This window comes from Polistes fuscatus, unplaced genomic scaffold, assembly GCF_010416935.1.
Source record: "Polistes fuscatus isolate 324 unplaced genomic scaffold, CU_Pfus_HIC Scaffold6, whole genome shotgun sequence".
In the NCBI taxonomy this organism is placed as follows: domain Eukaryota; kingdom Metazoa; phylum Arthropoda; class Insecta; order Hymenoptera; family Vespidae; genus Polistes; species Polistes fuscatus.
In genome coordinates, this window is record NW_025113140.1 from 5,485,624 (window position 1) to 5,513,231 (window position 27,608).

Consider the following 27,608-nt stretch of genomic DNA (forward strand, 5'->3'; position numbering starts at 1 on the left):
GGATAAACATCCGTCGCTAAGACGCATATTCACGTGTTACCTTACTCCAACCATCCCATGCACAGTCCTCCTCATCCTCAACCTCCTCTTTGCGTGCTTGCATATCCGGTACATCGTTCACGCACACGACCACAACTCTCGACTCGTACGTGTACGATCTCCGAGGACCGCAGCAATTCATCCATTTCTTCACCCTCCCACCCTTCCCGCTCTCCTCCCCCTACCTTTTCATTTTTTTATTGTTTTCTCTTCCAGTTATCTTCTTTCGTAGGATGCAAACGTTGCACTAAAGACTAGCACACGTGTTCGCGCGATACTTATCTTTGATCTTAGTTTGCACGGATAAGAACTTTCGTCGCTCACTTTCTGCCAACCAATGGAAAATAATATAATAAAACAATATGATGGATCGAATGACTTTTCGAGAGTATAAAATATCGAATATATCGGAGTTTTTACTGTCTTTTTAGTCTCGCTTTTACGAGCTCGAGTCACTTCTCTTATAATACCTTCTCAGACTATTCAATACTATCAAAGAGGTCGCGTATTTTTCCTGTCTCTGTGGAGTCAACAACACACGATTCCTTTTTTTTTGTTTTTTACCACGTTATTTTACTTTTTAGTAATCTAAAAGGAACTAGGAACCAACCCAACGTGATTAAATCGTTGCATATTGAATTTTTATTATTCCAAATTTTCCGAACCTAACGAAATGTTGTTTCGATTGATTAAACAGTCGATGAAGATTTTGTTGATATTATTAAACCCCTTTTTCTATTGGGATGTGTTACTCATGAGAACGTAACCATCCGGAAGTGAATGCTCCTTTCAAAGTTGCCGCTTATCATCGTACATCGTACGATCTTTTGAGAGAACGAGGAGCATCCTGCTGCTCCAGTGAATTCTCTACCACCCATCCCTCTACTTCCCAAAACTTCGACCCTAATGTGTTTCGTCTAGTCACCGACAAATTAACTTTCCCTGCAGTCATTAGAAGGGTACCAGCAGAGATTTCAGACGTTATACTAAACGATTACAATTATTAACGTCTCTGAATTAATCTTTCCGGAGTTAAAATGTGCGTTAACAATTTCTTCATCGTTTTTATATATCAAATCAACTATCTATTTGAATTGATTTCCAAAAAAGAAAAAGAAAAAATATTAATAGACAAAATAATTAAATCATTTTCAAAGGATCGTCTTCTCGTTTTAAAGGAAGCCTGTCCTCTGTAAATTTGATTGGAATGAAAAATTTGCTCAAGACTTTGAAACACTCGAGGAAGCTTATCCAACGGCACATCTCGCGATCCTAGCTGGGATCGAGAAACGCCGTGTCAGCCGGTTTGATAAATTAGATCGGATATCTTCGAAACCCTCCGAACCTGCCACCCTAATATTCATCGTGCCAACCCAAAGCATCCACTACCACAAACTACTAAGGCGAGCCCTTATTCTGCTTGCCACGACGATATACCATACAGCTACGTGATTAATCGTGCGATACGACAAAACCGGTGACATATTGATTTCGTAAGCTTTTATGGGGATGCCATGGATATTCAAATTTTTTTAAAACCCTAAAGAATCATCATCTACTTCCTTATTCTAAATGAAAAATCAATTGGATCAGATTTGATCGATCATTTTATTTCAAAGTTTGATACATTTACGATAACCTTGAAAAAAGTTCTTACATTGAGTGAATAAGTTCGAGGGAATCTTTGATCGATAAATTTTCTTCAGGAAAGATAAATGTTTGATAAAGTACGAAAGAGTTTCGCTATTTAGTTTGACTTTTCTTCTTTTATTCTCAAACTTATCTAATCGTTTATGAAGCTTTTGGAAGATTAAATATCTTTTGAAGGAAATCGTTCTCGCGTACAGAAAGCTTTGTATATTGTTTATCAAAAGAATTCATTTTATAAATGCACCACACACACACATATACAAACACTGTTTCTGTCATTCGTAAATACGATTCACCATATCAAATTTCATTTCGATAAGTATGGTTAACATTCGCTCATACTTTTACGTAAATATATTTACTACTATCTAGCCTGAACTCGAGCTATTATCCAATGACTGATAAAAGAAGATTTAATAATGCTAATGGACACGCGAACCCTTTTGCCAAAGAAATAAGAAAATGCACAATGATAAAAATATGATTTAAATATTACATTTTACCTACGTACCCGACTGTTCCAGCGTAAATGAACTTCCCATATTTTTGTTAAATACAAATCATATAAAAAATATAATATCGAATATAAAAAAATGTTCTTTTTTTTTCCACGAGTTCTAATTATGAAGATAATTAATTCTGACAAAAACTGTCATGAAACTCAGCCTTGATCGTTACGTCATCCCAGTTTTTATTTTTTGAACGTTTGCCAAAAGATAGGATGGAAAATCCTTTGAATATTTTTTCCCTTTTTTTTTTCCCTGTCACATTTCGTTTCCTCTTCTTTGCTTTTCTGTAGGAAAAGAAGATGAGTAGTTACCGGTTTTTGGTGTAACCATTCTTGTTCGAGTTGGCTCGAGATTCGATGAATCAAAAGTCAACTCCAGTTTTTTTGTCTACTCGTGTGCAGTAAGACGTGAACGTACATAAAAAAAACCTTAGATCAACTTCTTCCCTTTTCTTTTCTACCTTCCTTATGTAATAAAAAAAAAAAAGAAGAATGTGGAGGACAAAGAGAAATGTAATGAGAAGCAAGAAAGAAAAAAAAAAAGAAATTGGATTTTTAATTGACCAACTTTTAAATCTTTTCAGTCAGATTTTAATAATCAACTAAGTTAGTCGTTTATTTAATTTAAAAAAAAAAGAAAAAATAGATTTTTAATTGATCCAACCCTTAAACCTTTTCAGCTTGGTTTTAATAATCTACTACGTCGTTTGTTTGAAATCGTCCTTCATACTGAGAGATTCAAAATTATATTCGAAAGAATACGTCGAGACCTGCTAACGATAGCCATTGTTCTTTCTCGTCCTTGAAGATGCTTGATAAAATGAAGAAATGATTCAAATGAGCTGAGAGATGATAATTATAATAGTATATTTGTTTCTAAACGAAATGTTAAATTAAAAAAACAAAAAGAAGACATCATTTGTTTAATAATAACAAAAAAACATCAGAATAATCGATCGATTGCAATATGCAAAATGAAATTAATTCGTTTATTATAAAAATAGATTAGTTATGAGCAAGGATTTCAAAAAAATATTAAAATAAATCGAGAAAGGAACGAAGACATTATAAACAAATTTTTCGAACACTTAACGACAATTTTCATAGTTTTGGTTTATTATTAAAAAAGACAAAAAAATTGAGTCATGAAAGTAAATTTAACACAATAGTCTTCGACAATTGGGTTGATATTCAATTGTAATTCCAGAAAGAATTGGTTCTTTCGAGAAAATGGTATAGTTAAATAACGAAGAAATAAGATGAAAAAAGAGAGAGAAAGAGAGAAGGAAAAGAAAGAGAAAATACGTGAGACGAGAGAGAGAGAAAGAGAGAAAGAGTAAAAGAACAAATGTGAATTTATTTCTTACAAGCGCGTCGAATCATCTCGCGTGTCCTTGTGTTTTCTTTCTATTCGCAACAATAATAAAAAGCTAAAGGTAATGAAAAACAACATAGTGTTCTTAGAAATCCTTGAACTGAAGACATACACAAGCATCAAAAGAGATTGTAAACATTATGTTTGATACTAATTATAAAATAATATACATAAGATACCAAATAAAAATCCTTACAGTTTTTATTATATTATTAACTGACAGTTAGACAAAAAAAAAGTAGGAAGACATTTTCTAATTAACATTTGAAGTAAATAACACGATAAAAATCATTCGTACCAATCAAATAATAATCGTATACAATAAATACGATATAAATGATTAATCGAAAATAATTTATAAAGATTGATAAATATTAACGATCTTATTCGTTCATTCGAAAGTAATATAAAAATATTAAGCTTATCGGCTTTCTATTTGACACGTCCCGGCGTCTACAGCTGCAACTTGGACTTCCGTTTCTCTTGAGCACGACCCTCCGTATTTCCACGCATCCTAATCGTGGTCGTGTGGCCCGGTAGTTTAAATATAGCCATGGTTCTTCTTTCTACTCTTCGTCTTCATCGTCGTGTTATTCGAGTGCTTCGTCGATTAGAACGTCCCCTCACGATTTCGATGTTAAAGGAACGAAAAAGAAGAAAATAAAGGTGCTGGTGGTGGTGGAGGTGAAGGAGGAGGAGGAGGAGGCAGATGGAGGGTGGAAAGGAGGAAAGTGGCATCGTCAATGAAGAAAAAGAAGAAGAAGAAGCAGGATGTGTAGGCGCATCCTTTCAAAATGCAAATCGTTTCGAGTTATCAGCCGCCTATTCGAGGACACCGTACTGAGTCTCGCACCTGCAAAATGCGACTAAATTTCAACGACTTTTCCACGAGAATATAGAGTGGATTCTTCTTCTTATTCTTCTTTCTTTTCCGAGTTTCTATCCATTTTAGAACAAAGAAGAAACTTAGTTTGAATAGCAAGTTTGGTATCCACATTTTCCTTAAAAGCAATCGAAGTTTTTATCATCTGTCCGTTAGTTTCACGAATTCTGACGAGAAGTTTTTAATTATTATTTTTCTCTCTAGAGTAATTCGTTTAATATTATGATTAAAATATTCGTGAAATAGTTTTGCAAAGCTTTTGATTTTGTTTAATTAAAAACATACATGAGTCCAATTCTATGTTTCTTTGAAAGGGGAGGGTGGAGGGAGGAACCGTTGTTTTTTATCGTATGTTTACGTCTATCACATGAAAGATGTTCTTTTAAACGAGCGACAGTGTCGAAAAATAAAAGACATTTTTTTCGTAAGATAATAATTAAATTTTAAATGGCTTTTAATTAATATAAATTCCAGGCTGGATGTTACGTGCACCAAAACGGTGAAGTTGAAAATGGAAGGTGGAAGAAAAATGCTGTGGTTGCAGAATTGTATGTAAAGTACTTTCAAAAAAGAAAGATAAGGAAAAAACAGGAGGAGAAAGAGAGAGAGAACGTGTTTGAGTGAGTGTGTGTGTTCGAGGATATTCTTAGCGAAAAAGAAAATCTTATCCGACGAATACGTCGGCCATGACCGTCAAAGAAAATTCGAAAGTGTAAGTTGGTGTTAGTAAAAGACATGGGAAAGGCGCGTTTTCTTCGAGAAGCATAAAAATAAAATATAGAAAAGAATGAAAAAGTCGAGTAAGAGTCAGCAGTGAAATAAAAAGACAAATAGAAAGAGAAAGACGATTCCAATATTAGCCGAACGCGAGTAACTCTGCTATCTATTTATATACCGGGTGGTACATGCACTTTCTCTCTTTCTCTTTATGTTTCTCTTTTGAAAGTGAGAGAGAGAAAGAAAGAGAGACCCTTGCAGTTTGCATTCTGCAACGAGGCTCGTGGTATCGTCGAAGTCGCACGTATTTTAGTCCAGGGATGATTCAAGCATAGAATTCACCATTGAACGTCCAGACGGTCCTAACCATCTAACAGACATTTACGAATCCGAACGACTGTGCCAACATTTTCATCCCTGTCACCGTCTTTGCACCAAAAACCATCTCCTCTTCTTTTGAGAAATATTATCGAACGTCTATTTGATGTATTTTAATAATATAATTGATTGAATTAGTTACGAAAAATAATCATTTCTCAATCGAACAATATGAAATATAAATTAGATTTTGTATCAAAAATAATTGGTAAGTAATATAGGTTGCTTTGCACAAAGTAATTTATTGTAGAAATACAATAAAATATTAATCAAATTTATATGAATAATAATTAATAGAAAACATCGATACTTTTTCCAGTCACCAATTCTTTTTCAAAAAAATATTCTGCAATAGGAATTAATTTGATATAAATAATAATTAATAGAAAACATCTCTCGGTGTGCAAAGCACACCGATCGATTCTTTTTATAAAAATATAAATCGTGAATTAAATTAATATATAACAAAAAAGACAATAAAATATTACAATAAAATGCTTGAATTGAAATAGAAGATTTTAAAAGATTGACCATAGTTGAGAAAAATTCGAAATAATGTAACATTCACGACACGCGATTCATATTAGGTAAAGTAGTACGTGTACTTGGAATCGTTTGTGAGTTTGATATTACTCGACTGCAGAATCCGTTTGACGTGTGTTTTGAAAGCTTCATGAGGGACTTTCTTTGAATCGTATTTACTATTATAAAGAAGAGAGTACGACGTTTACTCGGACGTTTCCTTCTTAGTGCCAAGTAATCCCTAGAATCCTTTTGCATTCAGCAGAAAGAAAATTCGCAATGTACCGTCAGTCTCTTACTGAATTTTCATCTTTTTCAGTCGACGTAAATTTTCTCGAGAACTTCATAGCCAATACGAAACTTTGCGTGTTCGGAAAGTACTTTATAAAATATTCTTCGCGAATCTACCATTATTCCCTCTTTTACATTTTTATCAATCGAACTAGAGATCACGTATCCTTTCACAAGTCAATTTCAATTGGATCTTTTTAATGAATAAATTTATCTGACAAAATTTTTATAATATCAAAGTTTATTTTTCTTTTTTTTTCTTTTCTTAATTTTTTGTTCTATTTGGTTTAGTAAGAAGAGGGATAAAACGTTCAAACGACTCGTTTATTTCCACGCGACCAATCACCATGCACTTTGATCGCTTTCATCGAGTCATGCGAACAGTTCAAATAAATCTTACCTTAGCTTGGTCAGATCTTTCATATAGATTTTTATTTTTCTTTTCATGCATGTGTTAGTTTTTAACAGGCAACCGTTCGTTGGCTTATTTCGCAGAAACGTTCTATCCGGAAAGATAACTTCCGATTATAACAGAGTCAACTTCCGGTGAGGAGAAAGGTCCTGGTCAAATATTTATACTATCTTAGGCTGTTAATAGACTTGATATCAGTCCAGACCAGAGTTTATCGATTCATTCGCGATACTTTCAATAAAAACAATCACCCAATATCTCGAATATTAATATACCAATCTAGCAAAATTAATTTTTGATAAAACTCTACCTAAAATTAATAAACAAACGAATGAATAAACGAATAGAAATGAAAATTTTGATGAACGTTCGAAAACGAATCTAAACAGTAATCACGAAAATGATAAAATCGATCCAGTAAAATTAATATCAAATAAAATTCAATCTAAAATATATGAATAAAAGAGTTGAGTCCGAATTTCGTTAAGCGGTGATCGCGAAAATGGTTAAATCAGTTCGTTAAAATTAATGTCAAATAAAATTTAAACAGGAACGAATAAACGAAGTTAAGTCGAGATTTCGTAAACGTTCGAAAACGCATCGTATTATGATAATACGACTTTCGAGTCGGTTTCGTGTCGGCGGCAGGAATAAATTACGTCGGCGTAACAAAAAGGTACAAAAAGAAAAAAGAAGAAAGAAAGAAAAAGAAAAAGGAAAAGAGAGAGAGAGGGAGAAAGTCATAACGTTTCTCGAAAGGTTGTTGGTTCGTCCTGGTACACGAGTATCCTCCTTCTTGGAGGCGTATCTCGCACGCGCAGTCCTTGAATGTACAAAAAATAAAAGACCAAATAAAGAAGAAGAAGAAGAAGGAAGAGGAGAAGGAAGAAGAGTATGGAGTGAGTCATCGAAGGTGGCCGAAAGAGAGTAGAAAGGTGGGTCGTAGTAACAAAGCGTCGTTAAGAAAGGTGCGGGTGGCCTTTTCCAGCTTCTTCTTCTTCTTCTTCTTCTTCTGCTTCTTCCTCTTCTTCTGGTTCTTCTGCATCTTCTGCATCTTCCCTTGTTCACCGTTTCAACTTAGCAATGTGGAATCGTTCTCTCTTTCCTCCTATTCTTTCTTTATTCCTTCCTGGTGGTACCTTATCCTGTCTTGGAGGACACCAACCGTGCGGACAAAGGAATACACCGACCCTCCTTTCCTTACCTCGAATTCACCTGCGTTTCCTCGAACTTCTCATTCATTCAAATATTTTCTTCTATTATATTTTGCCGACTGGTCTTAAAATGTTAACTCTCAGCTTCTTTTCTTTTTTCTTCTTCTTCTTCTTTTCTTTTTTTATTTCGATTTATTCATTGATACACGACTTAGAATTAATTTGTTAAATGTATCTCAATTGATGTTAATTTCTAATCACGGGAATATAGTAGATTGAATTACGAAAATAAATTTGAAATGTATCTCAAATGACTTTTGTTCGAATATTTTTTTGAATCGTACAAAAAGCTACGAATTGAATTATGAAAATTAATTGAAAGTCTATCTCGTGGTGCTCATTTAATAACTAGTTTTTATCTGTGAGAATATTGTAGATTAAATTATGAAAATAAATTTGAAATGCATCTCGAGTGACGTTCATTCGAATAATTTTTTATTTATCCTAATAAAATCTTGCATTGATCTATTAAAATAAATTATTGTAAAATTAATTAATGATAAATTTCAAACGAATCTCAGATAAAATCATAAGACATCGTTTATTAATCAAACATATATTTTTGTACCATGAGAAAATTTGAAATGCAATTCTCTGAAATAAAATTTATTCAATAATTTGATTTTTATTGAAAAAAAAATATTGACGATCGAACTATTGAAACGAACTATTATAACAAACGTGTAATGAATATAAAACGAAGTGCAGGTAAAATTGTACGAGATCGATTTTGTTGAAGGGACGAAACAAGTGGTAGGTCGACGTTTTTATCGTTGCTACTAGAAGGGTTTCACCCTTCGACATTTCCGAGAAAAAAAGAAAAAGAGAGAGAGAGAGAGAGAGAGGTGTTACGTCCTAGTACGAAGGAACCACCCACGTAGACTGCGAAAGGGTATGCGCTTTAAAGGTTCCTACGAGAAAGAGAAAGAGAGAAAGAGAGAGACCTTGAAACGGCATCAAACTCTGACGTTCCGCTTATAAACGGTCGGCCCTTTTTCACGCTTCTAAATGAGTCAGAGAAAGAGATAGAAAAAGTGTGAAAGAGGAAAAAAAACACACAAGGGCTCGACGCAAAAAAAAAGAAAAGGGAAGGGAAGGGAAGGGAAGAGATCGCATTTCGATGATGATCGTGTCAATACGCTCACGTTCAAATATTTATCCCCGTGTGTGTGTTTTTAAAAGACAATAAATTTCGAATGCAAATAGCATACATCCTTAAATACACAGAGACAAATAGATAGATAAATAAATAATGTAATAGTGGTAGTAGTAGTAGTAGTAGTAATTTGTAACTAAACGAAGAGGTATAAATTTTGTAGGACTCTGTGAACTGATCGTTCGCTTCGGAACAATATTCAATGAATATTCAATGAAAGTCTTGCTGTGCGAACATTCACGGCGCGAATTCAACGTGATCGAACTACCAAAGGACAAATGTTTATTATTAAAGACTACCGCAAGCGCCTACATTATAACGTAATACCTGCATCACTCTTGAACCTTTCAAATTCGCATTACCGGACGTGGTGTAGGTACGAGCGAGTTGGCCGTTAAATTGTTGCATTTTACGTACGAAGATTACATTATGCTTGATGATTTAGTCAAAACTATTATTATTCCTTCTCATTTCTTTTACATTTATTCACTAACCGAACAGTAAATTCAACAAAGTTCAATTATTTTTCAATTTCTCTTTTTTTACCATCCAAATTCGAATCAGGAATAAAATTATTTTCCTCTTTCTCGTTTAAAAAAAGTGATGTTTTTTTAAGGCAACCGTAACATTAAAATGCATGTTCAAATAGTAAAAAGTCAGAGGATGAACAAATTGTGGAGAATTTTTCTATAAAAATTCAATTTTCCACTTTTTCGATTCCCTGTGGTCCAATAACAGGGTTTTCCGTAACCCAAATCGACTTTTTACTAATTCACACTTGCAAATTTTCCCCTTTCCTTTTCCCAATACATAATAACAATCTATATTTCTTTTTTAATTTACTTAAATCCCACCAAACTTTAACCATAAACAAAAATAAAACTTAATTTTGTTTCGTAGAAAAAAGAATTTATTGCGATATATGAAATTGAAGCAAAACAAGAGAAGTTAGCAAGGAAAATAAATTCCGTAGAATAATTCTGGTTATCTACCCACACGCGGTAAAGCTTACGTTAATTTATGTCGGCGACATTTTGCTTGGTAAGCGTGCGCGCGTGCGAAAACGTTCGATGCAGAGAAAACAGGTCGTCGTCGTCGTACTCGTCGTCGTCGTCGTCGTTGTCGTCGTAAAGCCCTGACAAGACAAACTTGGTAGTATAGAATAGAAGAGAGGGGTAGTTTAACCAAGGCTGGTAGAAGATAGAAGAAAGGAAGGAAGGTAAGTTTTGCAAGGGCATAAAGGGTTCGCGTGTTTTAGGAATTTATGCGTCGACACGCGCCAACGTTGACTCGCATACGATTTAACAAATTTCTGGATACGGAGTTCTAACTTTAGGAACGTGAACGACAGGGCCATTAAAAGCGTCTACCAAACTGTAACGTTAATAAGCCATCCCTTCGCATCCCCCACCCAACCTTCTTCTTCTTCTCTTCCTCCTAGTTCTGCTTCTGGTGGTTCTTTTTATGTACCTAATTTTTCTTCAAATTCACGTCTCCTTGCTTTTATCGATTTTCTAAGAAAGGGTTGATTCACGACCACCCGTATTTCTTTTTGGTTAAATAAGTGTTCTGTTTCTTACATATATAAATACATATATTATTTTGTGCATATAATCAAAGATTTCTTGTTAAATGTTTACGAGATATACCTAACGGTTTATGTAATCATTTGAAAAAAATATAAGGAACACTGATAAGGATACTGAATTAATGACTACAATAAAAGTAACGTAATCAGAAACCATCTCGTTAGAATATTTCTTATAAGTCTCGCTCACGATGATTTTCGTCTGACCCTTTAGGCTAGCCTTTCTATGTCTTTCTCTTTCTCTCTTTCTCACTTTGGATTACCAGTCTTCCAGTCGTCTCTAATCCGAACATTAAATGTTAGATTTTACGATGCTCGATTGAATGGACAATAGTTACTCGAACCTGATTCCCTCGGATATCCTCAAGCGAGAGGATAGACGAATCTAACTTCTTGAAACATCGATGAGGAACACAATATACAATGGTGGACAGTTAAAAGCGTTAAATAAACGATGAGTCGTTGGTTTTGTATTCTCGAGAGTTCAACTTAACGAGTTTTCGATTCTTTGCGAACATGACGTGTTCCAATAAGCATAAACGGTCCTATTATCTTTTTTTTTTAATTATTTTTTTAATGTAAACCACTGGACATGTAAAAAATTTTTTTGACTTCAAGATAAACGATATAAGTACTTTCTGTTTGCTATTCTTTTCTTTTTCTTTTTCTCTTTTAGAGGAAAAACATGAACTTGACCTTTCCAATGATGATAGGCAAGCAACAGACATATGAGATCGACAGCTTTCTTTCCTCCTCCCATTGTCCTACGAATTCTAAAGTCCCCAAGGCAGCTGCGAAGCTTTTCGTTTCGAGAATCGTGCCCTACGGATCGTTGTTCTTCTTACATTAGAGCAGAAATCCAAACTAGAGAATCACCCGTGACGCGTTGGTAATAATTTGCCCTGCCAGCTGCACGACATCTGCGGACTCCTGGTTCCTATTTTTCTCTCTTTTTTTTTCCTTTTTTCTTTTCTTCTCTTCGATCCTAGTCTGATATAATTGCTCTAGGAAGAAATTTCAATTTTTTTTTTATTCACTCAATCATCAATTTGCTAAAGTATTTTACTCTTTTTTTTTCGAACATAAAAAACGTAAATACGTGTCTAAAATTAGCTGCCTAAATTGTTTTGAAATAAAATACTGAAACCAGTGACGCGGTATCAATGAAGTTGTATGTCCTGTTTTAGAATAAAAATTAAAAGTAATAAAAACTATGTATGCGCGTCAACGCGAGGTCACGATAAAAATAAATACACCCTTGAGATCGTTAAACTTCTTTTTAGCGATAACGGATTAAGTGTTAGAGAAAGAGAATGGAGAGAGGGAAAGATAAAAAAACTCCCACATATGGAACGAGGTCTGAACGGAAACTATAAAAATATTAGCGGATAAGGTAAACTCGTGCGACTGCTGGAACTCGTAAAACGATCATTTTAAAAGAATAATGTCCTACGGAAAAAGAAAAGAAAAGAAAAAAGACACTGGAAGGTAACCATAATATATTTCAACGAAGATTTTTAAAACGGAAACTTAAAAAAGAAAATTTATTTCATACACTTTTTACTATAATACTAATTTTCATTGGTAAAAATTTTGAAATTTATTCAAACAAAATTTAAATTTATTTTTAATAATACAATCAACAGTTTTCTCCACGATAACAAATTTTCATTGATGCACATTTACGAATTTTCCCAAAGTTAGCATTTTACTTGGCGATCATTTTTAAATTGTTCAAACAAATTTTACATTTATTTTTAAAAATACAATTAACATTTGTTCAAACTAACTTATGTTGAACAATATTTAAGTTAGTTCAATGTTCAAATTACAAGAATATGTAAATGCTGGTAAAACATCATATATTTGCATAGATACTAGTTATAAATAGTGTATGTATTATGCAACAAAAACGAATAAAATTGACAGAGATATAATCGCGATACGGTGTTCCATTAGAAAGTACACCGAAACTCTCTTTACGTGAAATAAAAAAGGGATTCGCTTTGTCCATTGGTCGATTTCCTCGATCGGATTAGTCACGGCGGCTTAGTTCAACGTGCTAAAAACAGTATTCATCGTTACCCCGATTCAACTATTTCCTTTTATTTACCTTTCTCTTCTTTTACCCTCTGACTCTCTACGAAAAAAGAAAAAAAAAAAAAAAACAAAGAGAAGAAAAAACAACAAAATATTATCTTTGTTACACCATTTCGCGTAGGTTCGGAAAGTTCAGCTTATTCCCTGACATGTCCGATAGAATTTAACTTCGCAATAAAAAAAAGGAAAAAAAGAGAGAAAAAAAAAGAAAAAAACACAAAAACTTGGATATCGGAGTAAGGATTAGAATAAAGTGGGAGTAAGAGTAAGAGATAGAGAAAGTTGGAATCGAAGGTGGGGACAGGAGGGGAAAGGAGGAGAAGAGAGGGCATTAGCTTCAACGTTAGGAAGAAGTTTTAAGGCCGTGGGAAGCGGGGGGGAAAAAAAAGGAAGTGCATGCGGTACGAAGGAAATGCATTGCGCTAAGTGCAAGCTGTCGTGCGAAAAAGCTTCTCGAGTGCCCAGGAACGAAAAGCTCGCTTGCCACGCGCCACAAATTCAAAGACACTGAGATAGAAAGAGAAAGAGAACGAGAACAAGAACGAGAGAGGGAGAGAGAGAAAGAGAGATGGAAAAGACAAAGAGTTAGAGTAGTCGAAAAGATCGCTCGACCGTGACCTTGGCAACCTTTCTCTCCCTCCGTCCTTCTCTTGAGAACGCGCCTCCGCAAGCTACTCTTTGCCCTTTGTCTTTCCCTTCCTCCCCCTTCCCGCCCCACCCCTTCACCCTCTTCTTCATTTCTCATTCTATCTCACTCTTTCCTCTCCCACTCATTACACGTCTCTTTCCCACCAGATTCTTCTTCTCTCTTTTTCCTTTCCTTTCTGACTACGAACGACGACGACGACGACGACGGTGACGACAACGACGACGATGAGTTTCATTTTCGCTCGAGGGAATATACCTCTTTTATTTCTTCATTGGCGGTATTTAATCTGTTAATAAAGAGTCTCTACTTTTGCATCTCGTTTGAATTTTATGTTTGATCTACAGAATAATAGATTTCTTATAAGATTGTTAATATTTATTCGGTAAACTTATGAAAAATTATTAAAAAATATTAATTAAAAGTTGGATTAAATTTATTTATTTTTTTTATGATTTTTGGCGTTTAATAATTGTGAAAATTATTTGTTTAAGATTGATGAAAAATTATTTAGAAATATTAATTAAAAGTTGGATTATTTATTTTTTTTTTTATGATTTTTGGTGTATAATAATTGTGAAAATTATTTGTTTAAGATTGATGAAAAATTATTTAGAAATATTAATTAAAAGTTGGATTATTTATTTTTTTTTTATGATTTTTGGTGTATAATAATTGTGAAAATTATTTGTTTAAGATGGTAGAGTCAGTTTTCTTGCATTCTTAATTCCCGAGGACATCGTCGATCGTCATAATTGGTTAAAAATACAATTGATAACTTATTTTTTATTTCTACTGATTCTAATAATATCGAAAACAATATTTTTGAAAAATAATAGTTTAATATTAGAAGTATTTCTAATTCCTAAAGAACATTATTAATAATTTTTATTAATTTCCATTTTTTAATTTCCATTTCCACTTTAATAATTTTTATTAGTAATTATTAATAATCCTAGGAATCGTATCAGTTAAAATCATAATGTTTATCGTATAAAAAATAATAGAAATAAAATTGAAAATAAATGATATCGAAGAAATCACGCGAGATATGATAGATAGATTGATGAACGGACGGATGTTATAATATTTGTGATCGTGTTTGAATCGAAATGGAAGGATAATAATGGTAGGAGATAAGTTGCGTACGACGAACGCACAATGACGAACGATCGTGGATCGGGGCCGCATTTGTCGAGTGTTCTGTAGCACGTTCCGCTCGATTAATCCGGCTCGAGTGTCGTCGGTGGCATTTCCGTGTGAAAAAGCACCCTTTTTGTTGAGTACGACCGGGAGGAGGTACTCCGGTGTGGGGTGGTGGGAGGAGGGGGAAGGTTCTTCTGCGACGAGGAACGCGAACGCCTAAGAGAATGGAAAACAACAGAGAAAAGAACGCATACAGAAAGTGAAAGAAACAAAAAGATGGGTCCTAGTACGAGCTGGAAAAGAGGATCCCTGTCTGCAGTAATCCTCGTATTGTCTCTTCGACGTCTCTCTGTTTCCATCTTTTTTTCTTTTTTCCCCCCTTCTTTTCTGTCTTTCACTTTATCTCTATCTGTTCTCCCATCGTCTACTTGTTCACCGTTCTTCTCTCCGGTGCATACAACCACACCTAACGTCACCCTATGTACGCATTGGTGTAAAAGCATCTCCTTTGACATTGCCGAGAACAGTAAGAAGAAGAAGAAGAAAAAGAGGAGGAGGAAGAGGAGGAAGGTGCAATCCCCATGGTCGCGTTTACGAGACCTTCGGCTCTAACTTTTCTCTCTCTCTTTACGAGATTCCTTTTACGGAGAAAGGATACTAGTGAAAGGAAGAAGGATCACAGTCAAAGCCGACTAACAAAAGACGACAATTCACGTCAAGACAGCTAATTTAAATAGAAACTTTGATGGAAAGCTAAAGAGTATACGTGAACGATTATGAGATTACTGAGGATTTTCAAATAATCGATTTTTTCAATCAAATTTTATTCGATATTCATTGATGAGTAGTTATTGGAATGTTAAAAATTTCAAATTTAAAAACAAAATGATGAACATAAGCATGACTAACGATTTAGTCAATTGTTTGGTGAAAGCAAAGTCTGACAATAAAGAAAAAAAAGGGAAGACAAACGAAGCGTACAGGGAAGAGATAAACGTCGTTCGTCAATCAACGAACCCATTAGGGTTGCACCCAAGATGACGAAGTAACGACGAAACAAGGAAGAAACGAAAGAAGCCCCAAAGACTCCGCCCTTTTCTTTCTCGTAAACTCACATCAATGTCGAGAGAGAGAGAGAGAGAGAGAAAGAGAGAGAGGGCAACAGTGAGTGTTAACTGGCTAGACGCCTAACATACGAGTGGTTGAGGTGATCTTTGGGATATTTTGTGTCAGAGAATTATCTGGAATTCATGGAAAGCAATGTATTCCAAAGAATTTCTGATGAATCATCATCGCATTTATACTCTAAACGTTCATGATTTCCAAATGAAAATGTTGATGGATAAAAATGAAGAAAGTAGGCGTCAATCATCGTGACTAGAAAAGCAAGTAAGACAGCTATCAAAACGATCACAGCGTGTTGTTCGGTTGGAAATTAGGATGATAATCTCAGTCGGTTATATTTCGCGTTTGTTGCAGTTGCCAGGAGGTAAGAAAGTTGATATCCAACCGAGGTTATCTGCATTAGCCTCGGGTAACGATTGTCATCGAGGGTGGTGCTGGTTTAACGCAAAATGGCGCTCTCGTTGGATACGAGAGATCGTAACAGTATTTAAGAGAAATTTCATTTTATTCGACAACCTAAGATATTCTTTTTTAACTCTTTACGGCCATAAGCTTTGACCATTATCAACGAATCCACTTTCGGACTATCTCCTATTTACTTTTACCGATCCGAGAACACAACTACGAGGGAAGAATTCGCGATACGTGCGCAACGAACAAAGCAACTTCCTTCCTTCCTTCTTTCCTTTTTCCTTTCTTTCTTTCTTGTTTTTCGTTTCTAACTCAGTATCCTGAGGGGTATAAAACAAGATAATTATTACCTTCTCGATCGTTATCCTCAGATCGACGATCTTATCTCGTTCGGATAGTTTTACGAGTAGGAGGAAGGTAAGATCGGATAAAGTTGATCTTCCAAAGAAGATACCCGAACACTAAATTTAGCCTAATAAATACCACAGTATATTATATTTAAACTCTAACAACGTTCACTGCTAACAAACGTTTAGATTGTTATCTTTGAAAAGATTAAAAAGAAAAAGAATTTTGACAAGAGTTTCTTTTCAAACTGTGAACGCTATTAAGGGAAAGAAAGAGTCCAGTTAACGATCCAATCCTCCCAAAATAATACGCTGTTTAATTGGCCAAAAAGATTTTGTCGGGTTCCCTTTGTGAAGACTACGGTTGTGTGTGCCATGGTGGTCCTACCGATTCATGCTTCAAGTCTTTCTGGACTCTTGAGAGAAACCCTCGAGTTTGTGATAAATGACATTCCAAGAGTACGACCTAATCGAAACAGGTAAAGGTCCCCTCACAAAGACCACTTTCAAATTTTTCCTGGTACGAAAAACATTGGGTCATGCCATTCCTCAATGTTGTTCCTTTTTAACGATCTTGTTTAAAATTCGATAATTGATCAATCTCGCGTTGTCAACAAGCCACAACAATAATTAATTGTAAACTAGAATGGTAATCTTGAACAAAATTTTGGTCAATTCGTTAAGAATGAGGGAAATAATTATTATGTCACTGAATTGGATATCTAATTTCCTTATCGCAAATAGAATAAAGAAATTTAACTGTAACCTGGAACGTTTACCTTGGAAAAAAACTAATTTAAGTAAATTAGCAGTGATAACGAAAATTAGTTGGTCATTGAATTAATTATTCAATTTCCTAATTAGAAAAGCCACTAGTATGCGAACAAAAAATTGACTCTCTCTCCTGGATGGTTGACGTTGGAAAATAACAATTTAAACAAATGTTTAACAAATAATAAAAATATTTCTATTACGCCCAGTTTTCTTAATACCAAATTGTATATTTTTGAGGATAAAAATGATTGAGATTGTGGATTATGACGCATCATCATCCAACTTATGAAAATTGGACCTCCTGCGATTTAAATGTAAAACCTTATACTTTTATTTCTTGGAGTCTTTTATTTGCAGGAAAACAACGTAGCTGAAACACGTTCTTAGCATGGGGATCCCTCCAGTCTGGCGCCAAGCAATAATAACCGTTCGCCCACGCTGAGAGTTCTCGGAGGTTTTTGCACCATCGTTCGGAAGCCTCGTCTCGATCGTTTTATCCATCACAAAAATTCAGACTACGATTGGTCAATAAAAAAAAAAAAGAGAAAAGAAAAAAGAAAATAAAAGCCCCTCAGTTAATTTACTCGTCTGTAATATCGATTTCTCTTGCTGTCCATCAAAACTGATCTCGCGTGTGCACAACTGAAAGTGAAACGAGTACAACAAAAGAGAAATAAAAATCTAAACGACAGTGATTAATCGTGTGCATTGGTGAGTCAGCAAAGCAAACATCGAACATCTACGATCCGTGGAAAGGAAATGAAAAATCTTGTGAAATGAAGTAAAGAAAATAAAAAAAAGAAAACAGCAAAAAAGGGGGAAAGGAAAGAGATATGAAAGATCATTACGAGCTCGTGAAAAGTTCGTACCAATTCACCGAAGGCTACTACTAGTCGATTTGTTTGACATAAAAGGAACGATTCCCTTTTTCTTTGGTGGTACCCTCAGGAGTGGTCAATAATTTCGCAGGTTCGACCGATCGAACGGACAACGATAAAAGGCAGCCATAACACCAATACCAACACCAAAACCAACACCAACAGAATCAGCAATAGCAATAGATAGCAGCATCAGCAGCAGCAGCAGCAGTGCGAACCAGACGGGGAATAGAAAATGAAAATAAACGCATCGAGAGTAAAAGAAAGGGAAAGAGAAAAAGAGAAGGAGAGAGAAACAGACAGAAAGAGAAAAAAGAAAATTAAAAGATCGAATCGGTCAGCAACCCCTAGCGTAATAGCGATTATCAGAGTGCATTCCGTCGTTCATACGCCTGCGGAAGACATAAATCCGACTTCTCCCCGCCTTCTTCATGAGTAATAAGAAAGAAAAACCTAGAGAGAGAGAGAGAGAGAGAGAGAAAGAGAGAGAAAGAGAATGAATGAGTCGTCTCGTAATCTCGCACAGACATCGAAAAATAATGGCAGACCCATCGAATTTTTCCAGGCCCATTCCGTTCGAGATCGTTGCTTGATCATGTTGAAAGAAAAGATTGGATTGAGAGCTAACGTAACTAATGGTGAAAGAATATGCGAGCACAAAATCTCGGTTGCGGCTTCTAATGGATCCGTTTCTTTGGATTAATGTTAGATGATTTGTTTGGACCATGTGCGTTCTAGGTTAAGCATTTTTTGCTTACTTCATTTCTTCGGGCAGATCTATCCAAGATGTTGGCTGTTGGATGATAAATGAGATGAGAAAGGAGTGTAGGAATCTTCAAAGATGGAAATATAAATCCCAGAAGATTGGTGGATCCAAGAAGTATTTGTGAATTTAAAAAAATTTGTGAATCTAAAAGGATTTGTGGATCCAAGAATATTACTTGCTCCACGAATCTTCTTGGATCAAAAACAATGATTTAATTATACTGTGAATTTCCAATAATAGTATTATTACCGAAAGCCTGATTTAACTTGAAAGACATCACTTAACTAATGCTTCTGACACTTTCTGCCATTTTCGCGTTTCCCCCTTTTCATCTTTCACCGTTTTAAATCACAAACGAGCCTTTGGTTTAGTTTCACTAACGATGCCTTTAATTAGTCACTCTACATATCCCCAAAAGTTCCGATGTTTCCAACGAACGACTATTGTGTTACGACCCTAACGAACTCGACTAGTTTGCAATACGTTTGGGACATTCAAAGTCATACAATATATTAATTGTATCTATTGTATTATTTTGTGTACAGGTGACTCGTGAAAGTACCTTTCTCTTTGTACCATACGAAATTAATGGGATCACGCGGGTTGATTATTGTAAAAAAAGGGAAAAATAAAGAAAGAAAAGAAAGGGTAGGTAGATATTCAGGGTCGATCGTCGATGAAAAAGAGAATAAAAATGACCCTGTCGAATGTTTCGACTTTAGCAAGCAAGCACACACGGTAGCATAATGTCGGTAACGATAATTCGTTGAAACGCCACCTGAATCACCGCCGCCACCATCATCACCGACACCGACACCAACACTACAACATCCCTTGGTGCCTTTTTTCCCGATATTCTGTCGGCGCGGATTATGTTAATGCCGTTCTCTTTCTCTTTTGATCCGCAGCAACGTGGGGTGCACAGAGAGTGAGCCAAAGTAAAAGCGAGAGAGACAGAGAGAGAGTAGTGCAGGAGATTTCGATGAAGGGTCCCGGAGGGTGAAACTGCACGAGACAGAAAGCAGCGGCAGAAACGAACGGGGGTGAGAGTGCCAGCAAACGGTGAGTCATACTTCATCCCCTGGCTTTCCATAAGGGGTGTGAGGGAAGTGACTGGTCGCCGTCATCCCCATCGTTTTCAGGGCTACAGACGAATCCCCCGAACATCGCGTCGAAACTACCCTACACTGCGAAATTATATTTCTTCCAAAGTAAAGGCACCTAAGCTCCCTTGCCTACGTTCCAATCGTATCTGCAATGTTTACGCATTTACTCTTCCATGACTCTCTAAACATTTACTCGTTCTAACAAAAATAAAATCCCTCAAATGTTCCTTTAGAAAAAAAAATCAGATATCAAAACATTAACATTTCCCAAATGGCAAATTGCGATAGTAATTCGTGATTATTTTTGCGTTGATTTATTCTTATGATAATAAAGTCGCCCCAAATGTTCGAGAAAATGTCACATATCGTATTAACATTTAAAAAATGGGAAATTATGGTTGTAATAAATATCGGTAAAGATTACTCGGAAAGATATGACGAAAATTGAGAAACCCACGCATGTGTGATATGAATGCGTAAGCCCTCGTAGAGTGGCACTTTAATTTTGACTAACAAATTTTGGGGTAAGAGTTTACGTGACACTCGAAAGGAAGGAAGGAAGGAAGGAAAGAGGAGTAGTAGTAAGCAACAGCAACAGCAGCACCAAGCAAGCAAGTAAACGGGCTTAGGAAGGACACAGCTGGCGCTGAATCATCGAGACCTGCTCCGTAAGCGTTACCAAGGTTTCCAAGTAGATTCTTGGAACTTATCGTTTCCTTTTATCAAAAGGACCAGACCACAAAATGATCTCCTTCAAAATGCGAACGAAAATTTAACCGTAAAAAAGTACTTTTTTGTGTACTACGTTCAAGTTATTAGAAGAACGTTGAGATAATTAGTATCGCGACCACCAAACGACTACACTATATTCCCCCAATCTGTTTTTTTTTTTATCACGAACAAGCCAATGCACTCGAGCACAGAGAGTATTGTGTTCCTAAGCTGACGATCTCTTTGACTTTAGAACGACGCTTCGTAACGCGATAGCAAACCAAGACTCGGTATCAGCTGACGCAGTGATCATAAATACACCAACCGGAAAGGCTTGGAAAAAAAGGAGAGAGAAAGAGAGAAGCGTGACGCAGCTGGTAATAATATTATTCTCTACGTTATGGCTTCCCAGAGTGAAGTAAAGGAAAAAAAGTTGCGGTAAAAAGATATAAACTAACAATGCTGAGAGACTATCTATGGAAAAAACATTTGAATAATTATGACATTCTTAACAACAAAAACTAAACAACGATTCGAAACAAATTAAAATTCGATGGACTGTCTTCTTCCATTTTATTCTCGTAATTCGAATCTTCATATTAATTTGTTCTCCGACTAAATTTTGAATGAACAACGAAAATCAAATTACAATGATCCTAAAAGAAATGAAATTCGATTGACTCTTTTTTTCCTTTAATCTTGTTCTCGTAATTCGAAACACCGTCCTAATTTTTCCTTTGTTAAATGCAATCCCTCCATCTTTCAAATTAAGTATTCAGATGGTCCACGTGCGTATGTGCCAACACAATGATCGCATATGCGATATCCCTCCTCTCCTTTCTTTCGAGACCCAAGATCGAGGAGTCCCCGTTTGCTGTAGGTAACTCAAGCAGCAGCCACTTGGAAAACAACAATAAGCGTAACTGTAGATTCGAGGTAACTTTACGCTCGATCTCCATTTTCCTCTTTGCCCACTTAGCACTTAGTGCAAATGGTGCTTGCTTGCTGCAATTCGGGCTCGTGCCTCGAAAGAACTCCTCCTCTGGTAGGAGTGTTCATGACGACCATGAAGGGAAACTATGACACTGATGAAGACATGTAGGACCAGAAAAAAAGGGTGACAAGGAGACACGTGCGAATTCAAATCTTTCTAACGGTCCAACTCAACTGCCAATTATCGCCAGACGTTAAACAAGATCAATCAAAAAACTTTTAAAAATGATAATAATGTATTGCATAAAATAATTTTTTAAAATTCTTCGAGCATTTTTTATCACGTTCGTATTGAATTAGAAAATTAGTTGCAGTTGTGTGAATAAATTATAGTCTATCGTAAAATGTATACCAACAAATTAATGCAAGAACGATCTCATTTACATACGCATACCGGTCTCCATTAAATTCAAGTTTACTGAAACGAGAAACTTTGAAAAGAGTGATAACGTGTTGCATAAATTAATTTTGTTTAATCTTAAAAACCAATTAGTATCATATTTGTAATAAATGAAAGTATTAAGCAAAGGTGTGCAAACAAATTACAGCCTATCGTTAATTTTGCAGTAGAAAATGTTCAGCAAGATCGATCTCGTCTTGGACTGGCGCGCAGGTTTCTCCATTAAATCCGAGTTTGCCGAAGGGAGGTTAAATTATTACGCGGGATAAACAATTACGGAGTTATGAATTATTACGCGGCCTTTAATTCTGCATCATGGTGTACATATAGAGAAGTGTATACAGTATTGAACATTTTAGCTTGGGGCGATCGTCAGAGACGAGGATTACGATGAGGGGGAGGGGAAAGGGAATGATGGCAGAGATGCTGTAATAGAATCGAGCGAGAGAGATAGAAATAGAAAGAGGAAGAAGGAGGAGAAGAAGGAAAAGAGAAAGAGGGGAAGTATTCAAGCGGACACGCTTTTGAAGTCTTGCGAAGGATAATCCCGCGAAACAGAGAATCGAAGATTAACAAAGTCGTATTCGCGAAGCACATGGCTCCCGGCAGCGAAAGAAACCAGTCCAAGATAAGAGAACGGCCGAGTTGGAAAATCGTACTCGCTAAGGAAATAAGCTTGTCGTACCTTATACGAACAAAAGCCCTTTTGATAAGAGGGAAACGATCAAAGAGAACAAGGGAGGGAGAGAGAGATAGAATTATCATCGAATTCACAATTGATTAAACCATCAAAGCTAGACGTTTCCACGAAAGGAATTGTGATTGATTCGATATAATTGTATATGATTACTTGAATTCTCCAAAAAGAGGAACAGTTCTTTTAGTCAGTTAACAGGGATCGTTAAAAATATTCTATAATTTTTTTTAACCCCAAATTTTAGTCCCATCAATTTGTCTCAGTTCAATTATAATCAAATAATGTTAAAATTGTAATATTTTACAATCATTTTTAAAAATGTTTGATAGAAATTCAGCAACTATTGATGATTAGTCTTTGCAGTTTTTCTATCTATTGTAATATAAGTAATGGCTGTTAATTAAAAATAAAATAACGTACCATGCCCTCGTCAACGGACGTGTCTTCCTCGTAGTAGCATTCGTCAGCTTCCTCCGGTGCTAACATTGCAGGAATTTCCGTTGACTCTTCCTTAGCATCCGGTCTCCTTACCCAATCCATGATTGTTTCAAAATTTTTTAACGATTTTTTAATCTTTTCCTCAATTGCCGAAACGAAATAAATAAATCAAATTCAACGAATTTGTTCTTCCTCTAGTCGAGGAAAGAAAAATGACGAAAACCTTCTCGTTCGCGATCACATGTCTTTCACAATTCGATTATTTCGAGGATTTATTTACACATAAATCACTGTTTCTACCTCTCACAGTTATTATCGTCCTGTTTATTGTATCAGAAACTAATGCGACACTTCGATTACCAGTCCAACACGGCAACGTTGGTTCGAGAAGCTGACATTTACGAAATGTCAAACCTCCACCATTTGGCTGACCGAATTAAGCCACAAATCGTGATCCTTGATTACAACAATCTTTCTTTCAATCCACACAGAAAATATCAAACGTAAATCAAAACTATTATTAGATCACTCGACCTAAAACTAAGTCACATGGAGTATCCACGAATCATTAAAATCAACAATCTATCTACACAAAATTAGAGATTCATCAACTTTGAGAATGATTTCTGAATACAGGTAGCTCGTTAAAAAAAAATACGTTGCTGCAAGTCTACGTTTCGATCAACGTATACGTAAAAATACTCAAACCCTTCTCTCTCTCTCTTCCTCTCTCTTTCTCTCTCTCTCTCTTTTAATATAGAAGTAAATAGAAAAAGAGAGAAATACGCGCGCGCAGCAGACAGGGCGCGTGTACTTGCGCACGAGCAAGCAAGCAAGCAAGCAAGCAAGGATGCAAGCAAGCAAGCAAGCAAACGAGCAAACCACCACGACGACGGTGCAGCTGCAACTGTGTGTGCACGCCGGGAATGCTGGAGGTGGTATGAAGGCGGTAAGCCTTCGGCTCGGGTTCTCCTCTCCTTTCCTCTTTCCCTCTCACTCACTAACTCACTCACTCACTCTCTTTTACTATACACAGAGAGACCTATGAAGGCACGCGCGCGCGCGCGTATTTCTCACTCTCTGTCTCACTCACTCTAGTGTATTCTCCACAAAGCCGGCCGGAAAGCGTCTGCCTGCCTGTCCTGCGAGCTTCCCGCTGGACGAACGTGAACCGAGAGAAGAGACGGGAGTAGGCAAGAGTGGGCGATACGGGAGAGGGGCACCAGGAGAAGGAGGGGCTACACTCTAACGAGGGTGGCCGAGGGTTCCTTTTCTCTATCTCTCTCTCACTCTCACTCTCTCTCTCTCGCACACACACTCTCTCTCATTCTCTCTTTCTCTCTCTGTCATTCTTTTTATTCCCATTCCACGTTCCTAACTTTGACGCTCTTCGTCACTCCGACCAGCATCCATTTTCTCTCCTTCTCTTATTTACCCCCACCACCTACCCAATTCCCCCTCTACTCTTTCTTTTCTCTACAATCCACCCACCCCTCCATTTCTCCTCTCTGGACTAAGAGACTCACCGCGGGTTCAGGGACGATCTCTTTTCAGTCCAGACTAAGGGGTCACCGTCTCGAAGGATCTACTCAGTTGTATATATATATAGTTGCAAAGTTTTCTTTTACTTTTCCAGGAAGAGATTGAGGATGGTATCCTTGTATTTTTTATCTCGAAGAAAGAAAGAGGTAGCTTTTGTTTCCTTGTATCTCTTCGATTGACTATTTTTCTTTCAGATTCACATAAAACGAGATTGCTCGTGCCTCGGTTTTTGTTGGATTAGTATCGTCTGTAGTTTTGTTTGAACAGGATTTAGAGATATATATTTTGGGTTGTATATTTAATATTTAAAATATCATATGTTTAACAAACATGGTTTCTGTTAATCCAAAGTACTTAAATTTAGGATTGCAAACAAGACGCAGTAATGGATCCCTTTCGGTCGTTACGAGCGCTAGACAAATAAAACTTGGAGATAATTGCGATAAGGTTTAGAGAGAAAATATTGTCGACTCCTGTATAGATTCTCTGAACAAATACGTGTAAACTGTCTGTCCACGGTCATGCACCAATTGCTGTTTTAACAGTGGAACGTTCAAGTTGTTACATCCCTGAGTAGTCCCTGTCCCTATGTGAACAGACAGAGACCCCGATGTCCCAACGTTAGTACGACGAAGATGGAAAGGAAGGAAAGATAACTCGAGTACGTCAGGGACGGTGCTAAAAATTGATATGAAATGTCAAAGTGTATTTGTAAGAGAGAGAGAGAGAAAGAGAGAGAGAAAAAAAAAGAAGGAAACGTGGAAATGCGAACACGCGCGAGAATAAACTCACCAGTGCATGTAACACACCTTTTCGAAATCGCAAACGAGATGATCGTTAAAAATTAATTACTCGAGAACCGTAGAAAATCCTCTTGAGAGATCGGAGAGATCGATAATCCGAGAAAGTTAGGTAATCCTACGGATATTATTATCCAACAGTGACGTTAATAAAAGAATTTTTCATTGCTCCTTTACGAGAAACAACTCGTAACTAAAATTAACGTAACAATCGTTTAAATTTATTCCCCTTTACGATTAATCCCATAGAAACTTTATTTGACGTTAAATTTTTCACGAATCGTATCGCAGAATCTAATTTACAATTCGATCGAAAACAATTGAGAGAAATTGAAAATAAATACAATTGGGAAACGAATAAAAGATGGGTGTGCAGGTTATTCGAGGTATGGTAGAGAAACTCGTAGATACGTCACTGCGGGAACCACGAGAGAGCCGCGAAATGTTGAAAAAGGGGTGAGGGAGAGGGCGAGGGAGGGAGGGGAGAGAAAGATAGAGAGAGAGATTCTGTGCAGTGTGTGTTAGTCATGAGTTGCCCATGGCAACCCACGCGGCAGCTATGCACGCGGGCTCTAGGCACATCGTTTGAGATTCTGTGTATGTGTGTGTATATGTATGTGAGAGAGAGAGAGAGACACGACGATAGGAAGGGAGCCCGATTACGTAGCCTTGTATACTCACACACATGCACATATATACACAGTTACACAAACACATAGGAGAGAGTACAACTCACGCATAACGTAAGTTAATTGATTTCGGCTCTGTCGGGCCGGTCCGATATGTTGCCACTCGATCGAAGTAAAGCATCGAAAACGCGTTAACGTAATCGAATCAAAGACTATCCTGAGTTTATGTTGCATAAACCTTCATTTCATAGAATCATTATATTTTTATTATTCGAATTGTTGACAATATCAAAAAATACCGAAACATAGGAGTATACTGGTAGCTGATTTAAAACCTATCCCTTGGGAAAGTCCCAATCTTACCCTTTGGAAAGATAAAAGAGATAAATAAAAGTTCACTGACGCAGAGATTAGAGTAATCCAGAGGATAGGGTGGATGCCTTTTTATTGTTGAAGCAACAGGATGAACGTTGCACAATTCGGATCACAGCACGCGAACTAATCTCCAGAGGGTTGTCGAGATCATCGTAAAAACTAGCGTCGAGTACTATCCCATGATGTTTGGCTTGACCTACAATATGAATCACGCATCTGTGTGTCTCTTGTTTATTCTTTTTCGCTACGCGTTTTGTCAGATTGATTTTTTACGACTTTCCGTTTAAGCCCAATGGGTCATATGTGACCCATAAATAACACAAATTTTAATTTGTCTGAACAGTGAGTTCAGAATTTTGTAAAATATCGTGTTAAATTCGTTGCGTGTTGATTATTGGAGGTAATTGTTCTGTTTTAATTAGGATTGAATATACCTATTACATACGTTAGCTACATGGCTCGTATATGAGCCCATAAATAAAACAAATGTCAATTAACCTGAATACAAAATTTACAGTTTTGTTAGAACCTCAATAGATATTGGATACAACAGTTATTTAATCTGAAATAAGCTGATCAATTTAGTGACTTATGAGGAATAATATTCACCTAATCTCATCTTACTTGTACAATATAATGCTTTGAAAATTATGATCTCTAAATTATCCTTGAATTTAGTTATTATAGCATCTAGTGGCTCATCAACCTTCGTATTCAGATATGCATCGATACAACGTAATATCTTCTATCAAACGAATAATTGAGGAAGAGAGAATGACGATAAAGGGAGAAGCATTAAATTCAAATGAACCGCAAACGTAACTCACCCTTTATACCAAACGCAACTATCGAAACCGGATCGACCTTGTTCTAACGATCGTTAAATGTTGCGGTCGTTTTATGAAATATTTGTGACCACGATCGTAGAAATTATATAGAAATAGTGTACGTATGTGCGTGTGTTTTCTTCTTGTATTTCATAGAAATGAGT

General features: G+C 36.2%; 1 protein-coding gene across 6 annotated transcripts in view; it reads right to left on the bottom strand.

Moving 5' to 3' along the window:
• Positions 1 to 27,608, bottom strand: part of LOC122523528 (amyloid beta A4 precursor protein-binding family B member 1-interacting protein-like) — a 123,069-nt gene that overhangs the window by 33,973 nt on the left and 61,488 nt on the right. The window contains exon 1 of one of the 6 annotated variants that reach the window (XM_043645332.1): positions 23,254 to 24,406. The exons of the other annotated variants lie outside the window; for them this stretch is intronic. Coding sequence (XP_043501267.1) covers positions 23,254 to 23,373 — 120 coding nt within the window. The 5' untranslated portion in view covers positions 23,374 to 24,406. Of the gene's footprint in view, positions 1 to 23,253; positions 24,407 to 27,608 lie in introns of those variants that run through there. 6 annotated transcript variants of the gene reach the window in all.